Genomic DNA, 22281 nt, shown 5'->3' with positions numbered 1-22281 from the left:
TAAGGCACAATCATGTTAATTCACTTGCATTTGTTGAATGCAAATTCAACAGTAGCTCTAGTTAAAAGCATGACTGAAATTCAGGTATCAAGACACTGAGAAATCCATTACTAGAAAAACTATATTTCTAATTTTCAGGTTGAAATTAACAGAGTAAGATAAAGAACTCTCGTTATACTTAACAAAATGTCCTCTCCTGCTTCCATCTCATTCTCATCTTCCACACCACAAGAATGCTTTAAATCCCTCAAAACACCTAGACCAGTGAATTCTATATACTTAACTTAGCTTTTATGTAATAGGGTCTGGCACACATGCAAAAAGCCTGCAAAATGGTTGCTTACCACATGGAAACCTTCCTGGGGAGATGGGATAATTCATGTTGAAGAGACTTAAATATGCTTAGATATTCTGTAACTAGTTTTGGTCCTCTAACTGTGGAGTTAGGAGAAAACTTATTGATTATATTTGTAGCTAAATCCAAAAGTACTTCAAAAAATGACTAAAAACCAGACTCAAGTATTCTGTTAGCTTCTTGATCTTGGTGAACATCTCTTTAGTTCCTTTGATAACAGTATCCAGTGAGAGGCAGTGCTATAAAGGGATAGACTTGGGCCTTCGATTCTCCAAGGTCATTTCACCTTGTCTGTGATCTTTGCCTACCTTGACTCTAGTTCTTTCATTTTTAGTGAAGGAAGAGAGGCATCTGCATATATCAGCATCCAAATTTTCCAGCCAAATCAGCATCAATGTCCCCCAAAACAAGAAATGACCTGGAGTAATTTTGGGGAACTAATCCATCAGTAGCTAAGACAAAAACTAAAAATATCATCTAGAAATAATGTTTTATTTAAACATGAATTTGGTAGGATCAGTGCAATGTAGAAACTTAATGAAGAATCCCCCAGATACTAAGATGCTCCCAAGGCATTAGAGAGAATGTTTGTTTGTTCTTGTTATATCTTGAAAGTAAATTTCCTTTTGTAGAAATTAATTGATGTTGAGTAATTAAATGGAACTAAAGTACTAGTTACTGGTCCTTACCAGTGGGAGAACACAATTGGTAGGGATTTGAGTCAATAGCATTAGAGAAAAAACATCCCTAAACCTTTCAGGGTACCTCTTGTAACCTAAAGGGAAGATGTAGCTAACATGGCTTTAGGAAAGTCAGAGTATACTTGCTACACTTACCTGAAGAGCTAATAGTTTGGGCAAAAAGAAAAAATCACCAATGAAAAATGGGGGAAAGTTCCTTAAGCACAAAAGATACAAAGTTCACATATTCATCTTTACTGCTTCATTGTGTTTGTGTAAGCTGGCTCCTTTCCTGAGGTATTCTACTTGATCTCTGCCTTTCAGAATCATCTCAGGTGGCATCCATACAACAAAATTTTGAGTTCAATCCCATCCTCCCACACCCAAGCTGAAAGCATTCTTTGCATCTTCACATTTTCTAAATATTTAAGTCTCTTTTTTGTGCCCATCAGACTTTACTTTGTATTATGAACTTAACCTATTTAGGTTTCATGTTTCAATGTAGAATTAAAATTCCTTGAGGGCATAAACTACTTAAAGAAAAATCTTTATAATCATAGTAGCTATCATAGTGCTTTGCATATTGTACATGCTTAATAAATGTTTGTTGAATTGAATTACTGAATCCAATATATATTTTTTCCTTTAAGTAAATGTTTCTAACTTAATTCTAACGTTCTTTGCCTACAGTGATACTTATCATGTCTGAGCTCTCTAGGGAAGCAGCAATTTTACTTAGCCTTATCTCTTTTTATCTTTGTAGAAAGCAAACATGCAATACTGAAATAATCATCACGGATTTACATTTTAAATAGCTGTAAAAATCAGTCTAGTTCATTTTTGCTAAAACCTAGAATACTACTGGAAACAAACACAGAGGGGTAGAAGAAAAATACAATTTAGCTTATCTCTTATTTCTAAAATAGTCAGTAAAACCAGGGATCTCCAGGTATGGAACAATGTTCATCTGATGGGTTTCTGGTTAAGAATCTAAAAAATCAAGGAAAGGCAATCAGTTTTGTGTCTCTTGGCTCTTATCTAACCTATAGACTTTTTTCCTGGGGTGAATGAAAAGGAAAGGGAAAATTAGTTGAGTCTTACAAATAATAGAAATAAGTAGGACATCACTTTATCCAAATGCAAAAATTTCCAGTCTAGAAACTCCTTTTGCATAACTAACTTGTCAGTAACTTACTCTTAAAGATTTTGGTTATATATGTGGACTAAGAAAGGCAAGAGGGAATGGACTCAGTAGATACTCTCCTCTCTCACCCTTTTTATTGTTTTTTTTCCTGGTTATACATGTACATTAAAATTTTTAAATACACATTTCTTTATGAATCATATTGGGAGCAGATACTTTTAAAGTAAAGGAATACAGGATTACAGGTTAAGAGCTAGAAAAGAATTTGTATGTCATTTTGTCCAAATCCCTCATTTTACAGATGAAGAAAATGTAGCCAAGAAAGATGAATCAATTTGAATAGAAGTATTTTTCAAAAGAATACTGAGGATATAAAAGCAAATTATGGCAACTGAAGAAATTGCCTGTGCCAGCTGACCCAGATTAGAAATAGGAAATTAAAATTTTCAAGTCAAATACTTCAGTGTTTGCTTCATCAAGACTGATGATTAGCTTAATGAGATTTTACAGGCTCAGTTGAACACAGAAAACATCTGCTTATAGAAAAGTAAGCAAGTCTGTTTATATTAGAATCTGATGTCTTGAGTACAAAGATGACTACTATTCAGTGTAATAGATGCTGATGGAAAGGATAGTGATAGGCAAAGTCAGCGATAGGCACACTTACTTCCCAAAATTCTTGTTTGCTTCCAAATTACTGGATTCTATTCCCAGTCCTGCAACAAGTACCTAACATGCAAACCTATATGATAGATATAGACCAACGAGAAAAGAAGGCTTTCTTAGAAAGAATATAATACCATAATACTGCTCTAGGTTAGATGTGAAAACTTTGTCTTTTTGTACACAAATCTAAGTGAGACATGTCTCAGTTAAGATCTTGAATTAAAAGAAACACACAGGATCATTTTGAACAACCTCTTTATTTTAAAAATTAGAAAAAAAAAGATGTTAAGTGACTGCTCTAAGTCACATATCTATAATTGGCAGAGCCTAGGTTTAAACCTAGGCACTAAAATTCCAAAGTCAGCACTCAATACAATGATACTCCAAGTAGGTAAAAGAATAAAAGTGATGAGGTCCTGGATAACTAGTGGGGATGGCAGAGAAAACCTGAAGTATAATAAAATGATTTTCTGAGTCAAGTAAGGAAGGACACTAATGGGGATCAGCTCAAACTTATAGTCCCATTTTCTATGGAAGTCTTAGGTAAATCCACCTTACTGTATCCAATCATTAAACCAAGTTATATCAAACTCTCAAGGTTAAATTTTCCCTACAAAGTTGTCCATGTCCTAGACCATCTTTGCTGAATCCTTTTTGGATGGAACTGCTCATCTTTCCATTTTTGGTCAACACTAGGTATGTCCTTTCTCATAAGAAAATAGTAAGTTCCTTTTTGCATCTCCTAAGACAAGTCTCTACTACTAGGGGGTAGGCAGTGACCTATACCACACATCCCCAATTTCATCATTTGGTGCAGACCTCAATATCATCAAAAGGAAGACCCTTTATGGTTAACATGGAAAGGAGCACCATGGGATGAGAAGACTTGGAGGGAGAAATTAAAATTTATATCAATGGCACCCTGGGAATTTACAGAAGCATATATACACGTATAAGTACTAAAGCAAAAAAATGTGATTTTAAATAGCACACAACTGGATTCAATGAAATCATTCATGCTTTAACTTGGGAAATCTCTTTGGGAAATGCTTAGAAAAAGCATCCACAGGCTTGAATTTAAGGTGCACTAAGCACCTAACAGGCAAACTGATAGAATGAAGCTTAAAATACCTAGAAACATATTTTTAATAATCAAGATTCAAACAACATTTCTACAAGGATATTACTGTGATGATGCAGGCAAAAAATTAGATGCTTTTTAGAGAAATTCAGTACTTAGAAAGAGCTGCTGAGTCACCACTCCGAAACTATGGAGGGTGGTTAAGAAATCTTACATAATGTCTTCTCAATTACATCCCTACCAAAAAAAAAAATACTGAATCCTTAATAACTAGAACTTTGTGGGTTTTTTTCCTTTATTGAACCTTCATAAATGAAAAAGCTGAAGAGTTCACATGAGGAGAAAATTAAATGGGTCCCACAAGCACTGAACTTCTTCTTTGTTCATGCCTAAAGCCAAACCATCCCATTGTATCAAAGTGACATACTCTTAGTGGGTATCTGAACTCTTCTCTGAAGACAAATACTAAAAAAAATTATCCAGGTTAAGTTGGCAAAATTTCTTGTCTGCATTTTCCCTCCCCAAAAAGAAACATAAACTGTTTTCTAATTTACCTATTTACAGAGCAGAGAGATATTTGTCAAAGCATCATGCACAAAACCACAATTCTTTGGCAGGGTATAAGACCCATAGTTAATGAATATCATATCAGTTTGTCTTTTACTTAAAATAACATATTCAATTGTGCTGAATAAAATGTACTTTTCCAAGGAATATTACTTTAAGTCTAGAAGTAGCATTGTGACCCAGTAGAACGAGCACTGAATGGAAAAGTTAGGACTCTGGATTCTAGTCAGAATTTTCTTGCAATGACCCGTTATATGATACTAGTAAGTCATTTAATCTTTCTGTAAAATAAGATAGTTGGGCTTGGATCTCATAGGTTTTGGAGGTCCACACAACAATGAAAATTGCAACTATCCATGCCTATTCATCTTGTGTGATTCTTGTCCATATTCTCCCAAAGTTTTGCCAGGGGCTGGCACTCACCTAATGCATATACATAGCTTTAAAAAAAATCAGGGTAATTTTGGAGCAAAATACTAACATCTCAGGGAGGAGGTCAAAAATGCTTCATAAAACAGATAAAGACATATATTCTAAGTATGGAGAACAGCCTATACAAAAGTAAGGATTAATTAATCTATCAAGTTTTTATTAAGCTCTTACTAACACTATTCTATATTTTGGGAATACAAAGACAAAAAATGAAATAATTCCTCCCTTAAGGATCTTACATTCTAATAGAGAAGACATCATAAATATATAAATCTATATAAAAAAACATACTAAACTGATGGAAGTTGTGTGTGAGGATCAGCAAGAAAACCAGCTTGGCTGAATTGAAGACAGAGTAAAAGGAAACGAATAAGTCTGAAAAGATAAGTTGGAGTCAGGTTTTGAAGGGCTATAAATACCAAATAAAGGTAGTCAGGAGCCTCTGGAGTTTATTGAGCAGGAGAATGGCACAGTCAGGTCTGTGCTGTAGGAAAATCTTTTTGAGCAATAATAAGGAGGATGTATTGGCAAAAGTGAGAGTATAATGCTGAAAGGAGGTGATAAGAATGTGAACCAGCAGATAGCCATGAAAGTATACAGAAAGGCACATGTATACCAGAGGGTTGAGATAATATTGAAAAGTGACTGAATATTTTTGAGGGACAGTAAAAAAAAAAACAAAAAACCCAGAATGATGCTAAGGTTCCAGGTATTATGACTGAAAAGGAACAACCAATCATGATACTTTAATTAATTGTGGAGGAGGAAGACTGATTCTTTTAACTTTCATAGGTCCTCCTTGAATCTTTTCTCTTGGAGAACTAAGTAAAGTCGCACTGAGTTTTGGACCAATTTGTTCTATGACGACACGGAGGAAGAAAAAATATCCTCATTTGTGTTCCACATGCATATATTACAAAGTAGCATTAAACTGACTTAAGAGGATGGACCAGTCGCAAGGGTAAGGTTTAGGAATCAAGATTAGCTAGGATGACCTCAGCCATGTTATACACTCCTTGGTATGTCACAGGAAAGAATTCTTGTTTTTTGGTGTGGCCTAATCCAGATCAGGGGCTAATAGATGACAAATACTAAGATGGGTTGTGAAAGAACAGCATGAACTCTAGCTGACTTAAAACTCATGAACAATCTTGGCTAGTGTGTCTTCACAGACACTCAGGTAAGTGTGAAAGAGAAAAAGAATTGGAAGGTACTTTACATTAGGCTTAGAAAAAGTTTAGAGATGAGAAAATAGGAAACCACTTAATTGTGAAAGGGATTTTTTGTTAGTTTAAAAAAAAATCAGTCTCCCTCCTGGGTAGAAAGTTGTCATGGTGCTTAATAATTATAATCAGTTCTGCAATCTTCCTGGTGAACAAGTTACCCCAGAGAGTTCCCCCTTTTAAATAACATTTATAACTTAAAAACTTTGAATTTTCCTTCAAGAAAAAAGGTTTGTTATTTTTTCTCCCAAGACATTAACAGTTTATAAAAAATGGCAGTGGGAAAATTCCAGATGTCACAATGGTAGCATTCTTTTAAAATTTAATAACTCAAGCAAACTGTAAACTAGTAACAACAGAATGATATGTTTTAGTTGTTTTTATTTTAAAAAATTAATCTGCCTCTCCCCCCATTCGTCAGTACCTTATCTATAGAGCCCAGCAAAAATAATAACTAATTCCCACATTAGTCATTCAAAATTGTATTACTCTTTCTGCATTTTAAATTTGTCACCTGTCAGGAGGTAAGCTATGGTATGGTAGCTAGTAATCCTTTTGACCTGTGTTTTTCCATTGCATTGATCAGAATTCCAAAGTCTCACCAAGTTATTTTTCTCTGTAATGTTATCATTGCATAAAATATTCTACTTCTGTTAATTTTATTCTTAATCAATTCATAGAGTCTTCCTAGTTTATCTGAATTTTTGTTTTATCATTACTTATGGCACAATAATATTGTATTATACTGATATACCACAAATTAATTAGCCATTAAGCAAGAGGAAGACATCCAAGTTTCCAATTTTAAACTACAACAAAAAAAGGTATTATAAATGTTGTTGTACACATGGATCCTTTTTCACTTTCTTTGATTTCTTTCAACGTATAGGACTAGTAGTAGTGCAGCTGACTCAAATAGTTTGTGGATTTGGCAACTTACTGGACATATTTCCAAATTGCTTTCTAAAATGTAAACCAATTCACAACTCAATGTTGTACCAGTTTTCTTTACAGATCCTCCAGCATTTATCATTTTTCTCTTTGTCATCTTTGCCAATCTAAGAAATACAGGAAGAGGATATAAAAGTTGCTTCTAGTTGTGTTTCTCTAATTATTAGTGACTTAGAACATTTTTAATATGATGATTTCATATGATTATTGAAAACCTCATTCATCATTTGAAAACTCCCTGTTTACATTCTTTGACCTTTTATCTCATAGGGAATGTCTCCTAATTTATAAAGTTGAATCATTTCCTTATATATTATGGAAATGAGATCTTTGTCAGGGAAATCTATCACAAAGTGTTTTCCCCCACTTAACTACCTTCTTTTTAATTTTTATTATTAAATTTACTTGAGTAAAACATATTTAATATTAAACAATCAAATTTGTCTATTTTATCACCTGTGATTCTTCTTTTGGTCATATTTTAATCATAAACTCTTCCCATATCCTTGTAATCTAAAGATAATTTCTTCCTTGCTCCTCCAATTTGTTGACAATGTAATCTTTAATATCTAGGTCATGTACCCATTTGGAGCTAATTTTGTTATGTGGTATAAGATATTGGTCTAAATCTAATGTAAATTTCCTAAAGGCCTTTGTCAAATAGTGTGTCCTTCACCCAGTTACCTGAGTCTTTAGGCACATGAAATACTATATTCTTATTCTTATTCTTTTTTAAACTAGTAACAAATCATTTTGGCAATTAATGCTTTGTAGTATATTTTGAAACTGGATAATTTTAGATTCTTCCTTCCCATTTTTTTTACTATTACCCTTGAGATTATTTATCTTTTGTTCCTCCATGAGAAGTAAATTATTTTTTCTAGACAATAAAACATTCTTTTGGGAGTTTGATTAGTATAGTACTGAAAAAGTAAATTAATTTAGATATATTAACTTTTTTTATACTTGCTTGATCTATTCATGAACAATGAAGTATTTCTCTAATTATTTAGGTCTGTTTTTACCTTTGCAAGGAATGTTTTTTAATAGGTAGATGCATATAGTGTTTGGGTAAATCTTGGTATATAATCACACAGCTACTAAGTGTCTAAGGCAGGATTTGAATTCAAATCTTCTTTACTCCAAGTCAGATAGATACTCCATTCACTGTAAAACTAGCAGTCTACAGAGTAGTAAATTCTGGCCTTTCCATAGGCTAAGAGCCGCTAAGACTATTTTTTTTTTACATGAACTGATGCTGAGTGAAATGAGCAGAACCAGGAGATCATTATACACTTCAACAACGATACAGGATGTATCTAATGGAAGTGGATATCTTCGACAAAGAGAAGATCTAATTCAGTTCCAATTGATCAATGATGGACAGAATCAGCTACACCCAGAGAAGGAACACTGGGAAATGAGTGTAAACTGCATTTTTGTTTTTCTTCCCAGGTTATTTTTACCTTCTGAATCCAATTCTTCCTGTGCAACAAGAAATTCCGTTCTACACACATATATTGTATCTAGGATATATTATAACACATTTAACATGTATGGGACTGCCTACCATCTAGGGGAGGGGGATGGAGGGAAAGAGAGGAAAATTTGGAATAGAAGTGAGTGCAAGGGATAATGTTGTAAAAAATTACCCATGCATATGTACTGTCAAAAAACAGGAGACAATACAATATATAAATACCAATATAAGTGTACACATACAAACATATACATGATATAAATGGAAGATAATTCTATAAAGGGGGTACCAGTAGCTGGGAATTGTTTATTACAAAAAATTGAAGGATTTTAGCTGTCTTGAAAGAAATCTGGGAAGCCAGGGGCAGAAAGAAAAAGGGTAAAAAGTTCAGTCATGGAGGGTAGCTGGGGCAAAGTCAGAAATTGGGCAGATGAAGGGTCATATGTTTATACATAAGCAAGTTAGTCAATATAGCTTCCTCATAAAGTGAATGGAGAGATATACATTATAAAAAGATCAGATTATAAAGATTATAAAAGGTTGTGCCAGAAGATTTTGTATTGGATTCTAGAAATGAAACCTGAGTTTAAATAATTCCTCTGATACTTACTGGCTATATTACCCTTAGTATATCACTCAACTTTTTATCTCAGTTTCCCCATCTGCAAAATGGGGATTAAAAATAGCACCTATCCTACAGGATTATTGTGATTATCAAATGAAATAACATAAGTATAATGCTTGCAAATCTTAAAGCATGATATAAAATCTAACTATTATTATAATAGGAAACCACTGTGATTTATTGAGAAGAGGTGACATGATCTGCTCATTGCTTTGGGAAAATCATTTTGACAGCTAAGAGAAAAAATTGACTAGAATGAGGAAACACTCAAGGCAAAAAAGGCTAATTAGAAAGTTATTATAATAGTCTAGTAAAGAGAAGTTGAAGTAGAATGGTGACTATGAGTGATTAGAGAGAAGAGGACATAGGTAGGAGATATCATGGAGGGAGAAATGGCAACATTCAAAAATGGAATGGATATATATAGTGAATATGAATAAGGAATTGAAGACAATAATGAAGTTGCAAGTGTGGATGACTAGGAAGATGATGATATCTTGGGTTCAAATCCTGGTTTTGCAGTCATTAGCTATGTGAATTTGGGTCCATAGAATTCAAAGATATCAGAAATCATCAGGTCTAATTTCAAGTATAGATGATGAAACTGATTCCTAAAAGGGATTGGGTTAGTGACTTAGGCCAAAACACATGGATAGTAAATGGTAGAGCTGGGACTCAAACTCAAATTCAATGACTCCAAATATAATGTTTTTGTACCAAACCATGATATCTCTCACAACCTTTCTTAGTCTGTTTCCTCATAAGTAACATGGAAATAATACCTGCTTTGTGAAGTTTCAATCATATGATTTTGTGAGAGTACTTTACAAATGGAAAAGCACTATACAAATTCGATATAACTAATAAGTAAAATCTTTTGCTGGTATGTTATGGCCTGTTGCCTTACAAGAGCCTTCTGAAATGTCCAATGAAGAGATTTCAGGATGGGACTTTGAGCCAAAGTATGGCATCCACCTTTCATCCCAAGGATTTCTAATATATGAAAGAGCAACAATACTATTACCTTGAAAATTCCCAAGACTCTGAACCTTATGTTTTTAACCTGCTACAATTATAAGGATTTCCCCATTTGTAAACTGGCTGCATAATCTCTGGCATCTTCAGCTGGCATTATGTCAGAGCAGAGGAAAAAAAAACAGTTCTTGAAGAAAGGGATGTCTCATACTGCTCAGATGCCCTGAAGAGATAATTAAAGAATGATGCTAACCAGACAGAAGGAGCCTTGATTAGGCCTTCATTTTACATGTAAAATGTCCATTGAAAAGACATCTCGGTCGCTTACTTGGTGGCATCACGAACTAATACATGGCTGTATATAGCACAGGACATAAATTCTAAATTGCATTCCCCTGGCCTGGGCAAAGGTCCAAAAGGGACAACACAGCCCATTACTGAGTGGCATCTGCTGATGAAGAATAGTTCCTACCCACAAGAACAAAATGATTAATTTCCCTTTATGTGATAAAGACACTCCAACTTGTCCTCCCTGAATCACAGAAAAAAAAATTGTAAATAAGTAGGCTGGGATCAAAGGAGTAGAACTTCAGCTGAATGGACTTTAGGATGATAGTATTACATTTAACAGGGAAGAAAGCAACCTCATAACAGCATTTGCTGCAGAACATAAAAGCATTTGCTGCTTTCAGCCTTCTCCCATTCCCACCAAAGGATCTCAGAATTGTTTCCTAACTTGTAAAACATAATTCTCTGGCTTAAGTGTTTTCTTAATTCTTCATATTAAGCTATTTGCTTAAGGCATAAGTGTCTATGACTAGAGAAGTGATAGCCTTCTTCAGACCGAGTACCATATTTTAGGAAGGAAAAATATAAAGGCAATCAGAATGGTGAAGGGCCTTGAAGACATGTCATCTGAGACTTGGGTAAAAAAATTAGAGATAGTTTTTCTATCTGGAAGGAGGGAGGAGAGAAGATGCCTGGTACATTGTAGGAGCTTCATAAATGTTACTGGGTGATTGATTGATGCCCAACTTTAAGAGCCATCACAAGAAAGAAATCAATTTGGACTGTTCAATCCTAAAAACAAGAACCAAGAACAATGGGTAGAAGTTAACAAGCTAAAGCAAAGTTCAAAATAAAGGGAATCTTCCTATAAGAACTGTCCAAAATAGCATGATCCTTTGTGAGGTATGGTGGGAAATGGATTTATTTTTCATATGTAGCCTGGACCAAATGAGGTCTTTTCCAGTTCAGACTCTGTGACTATATGATTCCCTAGTTTAATTTTCTTTTAAAGGCTCTTTTAAATTTGGAAAGCCTCAGTTTTTAACCTGTATTTTAATTCTTACAGAAATGTAAAAATATAAAGTGTCAATAATGAAAGGAACATCACTTGACACTTATAGATAGGGAAAATGAAGTAAAATGATTTGTCCCCAGTTAACATAGTGTTCTTTCCACTAGATCATGCTCACCAGAAAATTTAGTCTGTGGAAGTTAGTTGAATATATTTCTTATAGCCACAGTTACATCTTCGTAGACATAAGAGTAACTATCTTATCTTGTTTTTTAAACTTTATAGAGAACATTTTTAATCCTTTCTCATCAGCTTATTCCAGCCTTCACTAATCAGAATTTTGCCTTACAGCTAATCAAATGCTTCAAGCTAAATTTTAATTCAAGTTCTTCTTCAATGATGAAAACATCTGATCACCATCATCTGTAAGAAAAGCTCTTTAAAAAATCCTAAAGTCTAGCACACAGCAGGTGTTTAATAAATGCTTGTTGATTTGAGTAGATAAACAATAATTCTTATGTTTCTATATAAGAATAACACTTCAAGGTTTACAAATTGCTTCCCCCACAACTATACTGTGAGGTAGTATATTAATAGCATCATTTTACAGACAAGAAAACCGAGGTACTTAAAGGTAGCAATTGGTTACACAATTATTCAAATCGATTCAAACAAAGTTGAATCCAAACCAAATCCTTTATTCTTTCAATTCCTTTGCAAGAATTCATCTGAAATCTGGTCACTAAACTAATTCCCAGAAAATCATCAAATCCCCCCAAAAGGAGGCATTATAACTGATGCCTAAAAATATTATAAGAAAGGATATATAATGGAAAGGGGTTAGCTCTTACAATCTCTTCTTTCCTTCAAATGTCAATTGAGACACCACCATCTAAATTAAAACTTTCTTAGTTCCATTAGCTTCTAGAGTCCTTGCTCCCCAAACTATATTATATTTATTTTATGTATATCCCATACACACACACACACAAACACACACACACACACACATACACACACACACACACACACACACACACACACACACACACACACTTTATACATCCTATTCCCCCCTCCCATTGGAATATAAATTGCTTGAAGACAGAAAGGGACAGCGTCATTGTTTTTGTATTCCTAGTTTTAATCACAGAACCTGGCACATGGAGAATCTTTTTCAGTTTTGTTCCACTCTTCAGGACTCCATTGGGGTTTTCTTGGCAGAGATACTGGAGTGGTTTGCCATTGCCTTCCCCAGTTTATAGATAAGGAACTAGGCAAACAGGGCTCTGATTCACCCATGGTGATGCTGTAAGTATCTAAGACCAGATTTAAACTCAAAAAGATGAGTCCTCCCTGACTTGAGGTCTAGCACTCTATTCACTGTGTCACCTAACTACCTGGCACATAGTAGGCACTTAATATATATTTGTTTTCCATGACACAAAGGAACAACATTCTTGGAATTCTCCTAGAGAGCCAGGATGAGAGGAAACTATCCCTTGAACTCCTCTTACCCAATTGAGTTCAGAAATTGTGACTTTTGTCCAATACTTCCCTTTGATTTCTCTTGTATTGCTGTAAGATATTAAACTTGTCCTACTTTTAATCCCTTTTAAGAGTTCTAATATAACTTCCTAGATGGTTGAGGGAAACATGTAAATTCAAAAGTAAATTGCAATGAAACTAAAGGTCTTCCACTAGTAAAATGCTTAACTTTGATAGTCTACAGCTATCTGTCATTATCCCAATTAGAAATAAAAGCCAATCTAAGGGAATTGTGGTTTTTGTGCAAGTATGTCATCTTTGGAAAGACTTTTGGTTCTTTCCTCCCCATCCTTCCCTCCATTTACATCATCAATAGAATAAATCACATTCTCTAGTGTTTTTGACTATGCCCGGCCAATTCTCATGCTAATATGTCAGGACATTAGACTGCCTGCCCTTCATATTTTATCAATTGCCCTCTGGAATAGCCCACTCCTAGCCTTGTCTAAGCTGAATTGCCAAAGAACCACACAATGTTATCATATTTATTTTCAGTGATAGACAGGGAAAGTCCTGAAAAAAAGAGCATTTTCAAAAAAGGAAATCTAAAATAAATTGAAATGTAGCTATGACTTCAGTAATGATTATGATAAAAATATTCATTATATACAGCTTTGCCATTTATAAAGCATGTTATATACATTAGCTCATTTAATTCTAATACCTGTATGACTGGGCAGATCATTTAGGAATACGACAGGACAGGATAGAATTAGGACAGAAGAGACTTCAGAGCCTCTCCCCTTCATTTTACACATAAGGCAATTGGAGTCTGAAATGATTAACTTACTTGTTCAAAATCAATCAACTAGGAAGTATCCAAGGCAGAATCTGAATTAATGATCTCTGAGTCCAGACCCAGTGCTCCTTCCACCAGAAAGAGTTACTCACTTAATTGCTCTAAGCCTTAGTTTCCTTATTTGCAAAAGGAGGAGGCTAGAATAAAGGACTAAGATCAAAGTCACTTCCAGGTCCAGAACTTTGATCCCATGATTCTATTTCTAACTCTATTTCTAACATTTAACTGGTTATTTAGAGGTGACTTTATAGGTATGAGAAGTGCCCAAATTCAGATTATAATTCACCAGGGGAAAAATTGTGAAGCTAAGATAGAAAAAGGGACTGAACTTGTCATTCACTAGAGTAGAGGACTCTCAGATGAGAAACCTCCTTCTACTAAGGTAGATAAATACCTTTTCCGTAACTTACAATCTTAAAGAGTTTCCACTTGCCTGTCAGGATGCTTCAGGGGCAGAACTGGAATCCAAGTTTCTGATTTGGACTATTTGGGCACACAGTTAGAGCTATCCAACAGGAAGTAGGAGACAAGCTGTGGAATACTACAATATACCAACTTTCTAAAAATGATAACTGTTAAAGATGCTTTAACTTTTTTCCATTGTTTTTAGATAACAATAAGAGCTTGGAGAAGTCCCCTAGCCTTGATAAATTTGCAGATTTAAATTATTAAACTACATCAAGGGAATTAGAAGCAAGTATTATATTTGATTATTTGTTCAACTTAGTCTTAAGAAGCTATTAAATTCATTAATTACTGATTACCATTTTTTCTCCTTTTTAATCTTAATCAAGTTTGTTGCAGCTTTTTTCTTAATAGTTTCGAGTTATCTGAGTTTGTGTAGTAAAAAACCATTTGGTCAGCAAATGGCCTCACTTACCAGAGCATTCACATCTTCCGTTTTGTAGATCAACATTCGTATCTCTTCTGGATCACCACTGAAAATTGCTTGGACCAGTGGGGGCTGTAAACATAAGAAGAATTAAAATCAAGATTTAATTACTTTTAAAATAGAACATATTTTGAGAATATATTTTTATTTAATTATACATATATATGTATATATATATATAAAACAAGATTTATGGAGTGAATGAGTGACAAGGTCTTAGTCGTTCATTAAGAATATTACTCCAATAATAATAATATGGGAGATAGATTAAAGAGAGGATATACTGGAGCTAGAAAGGCCTATAAGAAACTTATAATATAATGGTCTAAATAAAAATTCCTTAAGTAAGGAATGGAAAGGAGAGGCTGAGTCTAAGACATGTTGCATCTCTACTGGATTTAACATCCGATTGGATGTGGGGGCTGAGGAACAGATGAGAATAAAAAATGACTGTAATTTCAAATTAAAAATTATATTGTAAGGATACTAGGCATAGATGAGAAATTCATTACTGGAGCTGGGGGTTGTGGGTCATTCAGGCAGAGCTATCCAACAGAAAGTATCAGAGTAGCTGTGGGAAGCACTAGGGTACAAATACAGATTTTAAAATTATCTGGACAGGGGTAATAATTGAAACTAGGACAAATAATTGAAGACAATATATGAAGTAAGGAGACAAAGACAAAACCTTATGGGCCCCCAAAGAGTAGAGAAATGGTAAAACAGGAAGGATGGTCAGAAAGAAAGGAGAAAGCAGTAAAATCCAGTCTAATGTCAGGTAAACTAAGAAGAGAATAGACCTCAAGAAGGAAGAAGTGGTATAGAAATACAAGTCATTTAAGTTAAAGAAAAGGAGGTGGTTTTTGCCTATGGAGAGAACCATTTCAGGAGAGTGGTGGAAATTAACACAAGGTTACAGTAGGTTTAAAAATGAGTGAGTCTTTTTTTTTTTTTAAAGATCACATCTTTTCAAAAGGCTAGAAATAAAGTTTATGTAAGAGTCTGATCCAACAACAGACTGGCAGAGGAGCTTTGAACTGTTCCGTTTATGATCTATATTGCTCCCCTCCTTAGGTTCACCACAATAATGTTCATCTATTGTCAACATAGCTCTAGCTCAGAATTTCCTTAGAGACCTATATACCTTAGTTTTCCCTAAAGTTAAGATTACAGATATGTGCTAACATGCTCAGGGGAGTCTATTATACTTTCTAGAAGTTTGAACATGAAAAGACAACAATGTGAAGGACTACTTTAAGAAACTGAAAGCAAATAAAAATAAGAGGAATAATTAAAAAAAACAAAGTCACAGAAAAGATAGAAAGGGAGAGAATGGACATTATAAGTAAAAAGTACAGTCTTGGCAAGGAAAAGGTTTACTTCATTCTATGACTAGAAGGAAAAAGGAGAGGGTAAATGAGGACACTAGGAAATTTTGAGAGGGAAAGTTGGAAATGTTATTTTAAATGGTTTCAATCTTCTTGATAAGGGAGGAAATGAGGGAAATCCTTTGCTGAGGATGAGGGGAAAGGAGGTAGAGAGTTGGGGACTTGAAGAGAAAATAGAAGTTTTAGGACTACCGTTGTGGAGAAAGTGATAGTCAATAAAAGAATGATTGAGATTAGGTTTATTACTAATCAGAAGTTTCCTGATTATTTAGATGCTCTGGGGAAAACCAATAAAGGAAAAGGACAATAAAAACAAAATATCTTCATCTGGGGATAGATATTCAGGGTAGGTATGGGTGAGAGAAATGATTTTAATAATTAATAATTTGGGGAGATCTGGAGTTCTCTCCTTCTTCTAAAGTCCTGATTTTTTTAAGTAAAAAATTCACATTCTTGATAAGATTTAATAAGATATCACTTTCAGCCCCTCATTTTAATACAGTCCACCTTCTATTGTGTTAACTAGTCAAAGTTGATTGTCACTACTCTTCCAAAAGAGCATATAAGTCCTGAACCCACTGTTATGATTATCTTTGGTCTAAGAGAGATGGCCAAATGGCCATTTTTTATTAATAATGTGCTGGTCTTATTAATAAAATGATTAAAATGCCAGAAACTATGTCTTTCAGTTTTTAATTGCCACATGGCAGAGGGTCAAGAGATTAAAGAAGAGAAATCAGTGGGTCAAAAGACTGACAGTTGACTAGCAAGGTTAAAAATAAGAATAACCCCTTTATTTGTAGTATTCATCTTCTCTTTTCCTGTCTTATCAAAAAACTTGCTTTTTAAGTAATTCCCCTTCCTCTCATTCAATAATGTCAATATTAACAGTTGACATGCATGTTAGGCTTTAAAGGATGACAAAGGATCTCAGAGATATTTCATAGCAATCCTTGGGGCTCTTTTGGTCCAAATCTGTGATTACATTAGTATGATGAGATTTCTACTCCCAAAATAGATTAGAAGTTTCTAATCTAGTGTTACTTGGAGAAATTAAATGACTTAACTACGGTCATATACAAGTGACACTTTTTGGGTCATTCCCTGTGTAAGAGGTAGGTTGTCAATAGTGAAATCAGACTATTTTCACAACAAAAAAAAATTTGAGTGAGAATGATATTTTTGTCTCACACTATAATTCAATCACAAAAGATGCCTCTCCAAACTGCAAACATTGTCTAACTTATTTTAGGAGATATATTGTCTAATTCCTAAAGATAATTATGTTAGCCACTTTTTTCAAGATAATTTTTTTTTACATTTCTAGACTTGCATGCCATAAGACACTTTGGTAGAAGGATGTGTCAAGAAACTTCATGAAATAAAAGCTTACTCTTCTCTAGAAAAATCCAAAAAGCTGTTTTCTAAACACCATAGCAGCCAAGTTGCTATAAAAGTATACAATATTTTATGCCTTTTTGAGCCCTAAACAGTGAAAAAAATGACAGGAGGTATCTAAGCCCTTTGGGGATTTTGAATGAAAAATCCAGTTTCTTCTATCAACAGCTGTGGAACCAAGACTCTGAAGCCAAACCTTTCTATCATGTTAAAATTAATCTCTCTGTCATCTATGCAACCAGGAATTTGCAGAGCAAGGTAGATCATCACTCATATACTTAAAGGGATCTGTAGACTACACTGTTACTTTCTGTATTCATTCATCAAGAAAAGTAAATAGTTCTAAGCTATGCCTGGAATGTTCCCGAGAAGAGTTGTTGGGGACACTTGGACCAAAGAGTAGAACCAGTGTGTAGGACAGGAGTGATGTGTTTAGACAGCTCGTTCATCTCCACCGGGTCTATTTAATTTGCAGAACACTGGATCATGCATCCACCAAGAATGGAATTCTTTAGAGACCTATGAAGTGTCAAAGCCTCAGGTCTGGAGAGTCCCAGTTTTATGTACATATACACCCCCTACACGTTTCCTCTGAAACAGAAACTACTTGTTTCCTCAAACCTAAAGAGAGCAGCACAGCCTAAGGGCTTCAGTAATCTGATTATGGCATTGTTCTTTCCAGTAAGGTTCCTAAACAGCACTATGATTTTAAACCAGACATTTATTCACTTTTGTGGGTCCTGTTCATACAGGTCATACATGGCCCTTTGCATAAAATAATCACCATTGTTTTAAAAGAAAAAAAAAACTACTAGAAAACTAAGCCTTAATTTTTAGAAAAATAGATGTATTTTTAGGGGGGAAAAGATGTTTGTGCTACATAAATGCATATATGTATGTGCACATAAACATACACCATTGGAAGAAAATAACACATGAATAAAACATTTTTAGCATTTATTTCCTTTTCCTGTTATTTTAAACAGATATTTCCAATATCTCCCTCCTCCTACACCCCCCCCCAAAATCCTTACTAGGCTTTTAATGGTAGCTACTAAATGTGCCTTCAAATCAAGCAAGACCTTAGCCAGTGAGGGTAAGACCTTGGAACATAACCTGCAACCAAAGAAGGAACAGGTCAAGAAAAGAATCTTTTCCTTCTATACATTTTTGTGTTTTCTAAATTTTGGTGCTCTTGGTCAGTTCCATTAACTCTACCATGGCTTCTGCTTCTCCCTTTCCCCCCCCCCCAAAAAAAAGTCGAGACTAATGCAATACTTTCTAGTAAATAAACTACTTGCCATCTTATAGGGGAAATCAGCATCCAAATAATACTGCCTTGTTTTAAGAGCTAGAGAACATTTGTTTCATAATTAATACTTAAGACCTCGTTTCCCCACTAAAATAGTAAAGTATTCTATATTTTTCCAATTCTTTCACTTTTAATATTTTAAGAGCTACAAAAACACAACTGAGATTTGCTGTGTAACTTTCTTACCTTTACCAATGTACCAACATAGAGTTAATTCTAGTAGTATTTAAGTATTTCCATTTGAAGTTTCACACATATCAGGAGTAGCAGTGCACAAAATAAATTTAAATATGTGTATAATGAAGTGTAAAGGAAGTACTGAATAAACATTAAATAGTAACAAGAGTTAAAGCTACAAAAATTCCATATCAGAGGGAAATTAAATGCAGAAGTCATATAAGATACATCAATACAGTCATACCTTCTACTAGGGTGCTCTGTTTATTTAACTGTAGAGTGACTAACCAAAGTTGTTTTTGTTTTTTTGTTTTTTTTTTTTTTTAATGAATGCTTAGCTTAAATAAAATGAAACACCTCTCACATTTTAAAAGTTATTCAAATCATTATGTAGGCAAATAGGAAGGCAGAAAGGACATTGACTCAACAGTTCAAGTTCATTTAAAAGGATGCCCATAGTGGTTCCTTGACTGATGGCACAGAGAGAGGTTAGTGAATTGTCACATTGTTTTTCAGAAGCAGCTGCCAACAGCCTCTGATCATCTCAACCAAAAGAGAGGCTGACAGCCTTCTAGAGAGAGCTGCCTTCTGTTCTGACATTCTCAAGCAGGAGGTCTAAGGCTGGGGAGTCAAAGATTTTTGGAGTGGGCTTCATCAGACCAACTATCAACAAAATGAAGTTTTTCTCTTTGCCAATCATCTTGGGAAGTAGTATAGTGGTAAAAACACTGGATTTGGATTTAAGTCTGCATGCTTCTGATATAAATTTTAGTTAATATCTTTTGTTTTTATATTGGCAACTTTCTCTGTACATCTTTCCCCTTCTTCCCACCCAGAAAATTCACGTATCACAAAGATTCTTTTTAAATTATCAAAGATATTTTTCTTGCCTACTTATTACTACCTGTGTAGTCACAGACAGATCATTTCCTTTTGGGCATTTAGTTACCTCATCTGAAGAATGAGACAAAAAATATATATAAAAGCTTTCAAAGTTTTAAAGTACTTTATAAACATTAGCTACTATTATCACCTATAAAATAAGAAGTCAAAATAAATCTCCAAATTCTCTTTTAGATCTATGACCCTACAAACTTGGATTGCTTTTTTTAAATTTAATTTTATGTTTAGTTTTTTATTCCTTCCATTACCTATTGAGAAGACAAGAAAAACAAAACCCATTATAAGTATGTATAGTCATTACATTGCTTTTGCTTTAAGGGATCTAGGTAAGTTTTTAATGTCTCTCCAGCACTGGGGCAACAGAGGAGGAGACATACAAAAAGAGGCAAAAGATAGTCCCTTTCCCAAGGAGCTTATAATAAAATGTATTAACTTCCTATTATCTATTTTTGTTCTGTCCTTTTCAGTCCAAAGGTCTTGCTCCTTGGCAGAGAAAACAATTACAAGAATTCCAACTGTTAAGTAATTCTACCTTGTCTGTAATGTCTATTATCATCATCCCATTCGCATCTACTTCTACAATTCCACAGTGGTTGAATTCTTTCTTGATTTTACTTTTCCTCAATGTAGTTTTAAAATATAAAAACAATACCTATTGACCTTAGTTTTCCTCCCTAGTCCCAGTTTATAATCTTAGCTTGAGCACTCCTTAGACACCATTCTTGCCAGATGATGACATACTTGTGTACACATATTACTTCAATCTTTCATACCTGTCATTTTAAACAATTTGTGATAATGAGTTCCCTGTGCAGCCACATCTACTAACTTCATTGGAATTGTTTATTCTTAAGTCCTCATATTTGCATTTTTGAGTGTTTTCTCTCATCATAGAAAATCAGTTCATGGGATCCTATGTGTTGTTCCTTTAACTCTACCCTAAACTATTAAGAATTTATATTCAAATGTCACTGGGCTTTCTGATTTGAACCAGAGTTAATTTAAACCACAATTTTCACACTAGAGGGAGCAAGAGAGTAAATTGTTATCAGGCAAAGGGTACAAAAAATGTACTCAATGTTACACAATTACAGAAAGTCTCAAAATATTCTCTTTATTCAATACACTCTTTGAACACAGAAAATTCAGAACTGTTATTTCTAAATAAGTTTTCATTTAAAATACGACATCTGAATGAGCCTTTAGATTTTCATTTTGAGATCTTGGTAAGAATAATGCTATATAAATCTATCCATTTCACCAATAAACTAGCCTTTTGTGATTCTCCTTTCTCCAATATAATTTTTAATCCCCTTTTATTATTCTTTGCCTTCTTTACCAACTTCAGCTTATCCTTTGTCTTGTCACTATTGTTAGAGAATCGATCATAGAGGTAGCATTATTATCTTGGTCATTTGGTCATTTCACTGACAAAGCAAAAAATACCATTAAATATAGTACATGGCAGCTAGGTGGAGTAATAGATAGAGTCAGGAAGACTCCTAAGTTCAAATCTGGCCTCAGACACTATCTGTGTGACCCTGGGCAAATCACTTAATCCTGTTTGCCTCAGTTTCCTCATCTGTAAAATGAGCTGGATGAGGAAGTGACAAATGATATCTTTGCCAAGAAGACCCCAAATGGGGTCATGCAGTGTCAGACACAAAACTGAGCAACAACAAAATGCAGTATAGTCTAAAATGTGCTGGACTTAAATTCAGGATCCCTGAATTTGAAGCTCTCTTTATCAATAAAATGGATATGATGATATTTGTACTATCTATCTGATGAGGCTGGTATGAGGAAATGTTTTTTCAAACTTTAAAGTGTTATAAAATTATAAGCCGTGGATATATGAGTTTAGAATGTAAAACTTCAGTGTTCTCTCTTACACAAGTCATCTGTGCATGCATTAAAACCACAGCAAGATTAAAAACCATCCCTATACCAGCATTAAATTCTTTGCAGAGCACCATGGTAGGAAAGAAGACCAATAGAATAAAAAAAAAAGTCATCTAAACATCAGTGAAAAACTAAATTTTGACTAAGGAGCAATTTGTATCTTTAAAAATTTCTTTAAATCTCCCGATATCTCATTTACCTATTTCTGGGCAGACTGGGTTACTAAGAAATTCAAGCCTAAAAGAAAATGTAAGGGCATGTGCACACACACACACACACACACACACACACACACACACACACACCTGAAATGAACACTATGTCTCTAACCATGTGCCCAGACACTGGTCATCTGACAACTGTAGGCAAGACAGGAAGACATTATTATTGGTTAATAGGTATTGTAGCAATAATGCTGTTGCTTGAAATCATCCACTTAAGTGATTAAGTTGGAACCCTTTATTAGGTAACAACTGATCTGTG

The 22281-nt window shown here is 34.3% G+C and overlaps 1 protein-coding gene across 14 annotated transcripts in view; it reads right to left on the bottom strand.

The window, feature by feature from the left end:
• ANKRD44 (ankyrin repeat domain 44) overlaps positions 1–22281 on the bottom strand; it is a 344106-nt gene that overhangs the window by 179645 nt on the left and 142180 nt on the right. For all 14 annotated transcript variants that reach the window (XM_074302785.1, XM_074302794.1, XM_074302788.1 and 11 more), the window contains exon 2: positions 14707–14790. In XM_074302785.1, coding sequence (XP_074158886.1) covers positions 14707–14790 — 84 coding nt within the window. The remainder of the gene's footprint in view (positions 1–14706; positions 14791–22281) is intronic.

Source organism: Sminthopsis crassicaudata, chromosome 3 (assembly GCF_048593235.1).
Source record: "Sminthopsis crassicaudata isolate SCR6 chromosome 3, ASM4859323v1, whole genome shotgun sequence".
Classification (NCBI taxonomy): Eukaryota; Metazoa; Chordata; class Mammalia; order Dasyuromorphia; family Dasyuridae; genus Sminthopsis; species Sminthopsis crassicaudata.
The sequence above is the reverse complement of the archived record's forward strand: the minus strand, read 5'-3'. Positions and strand labels throughout refer to the sequence as shown.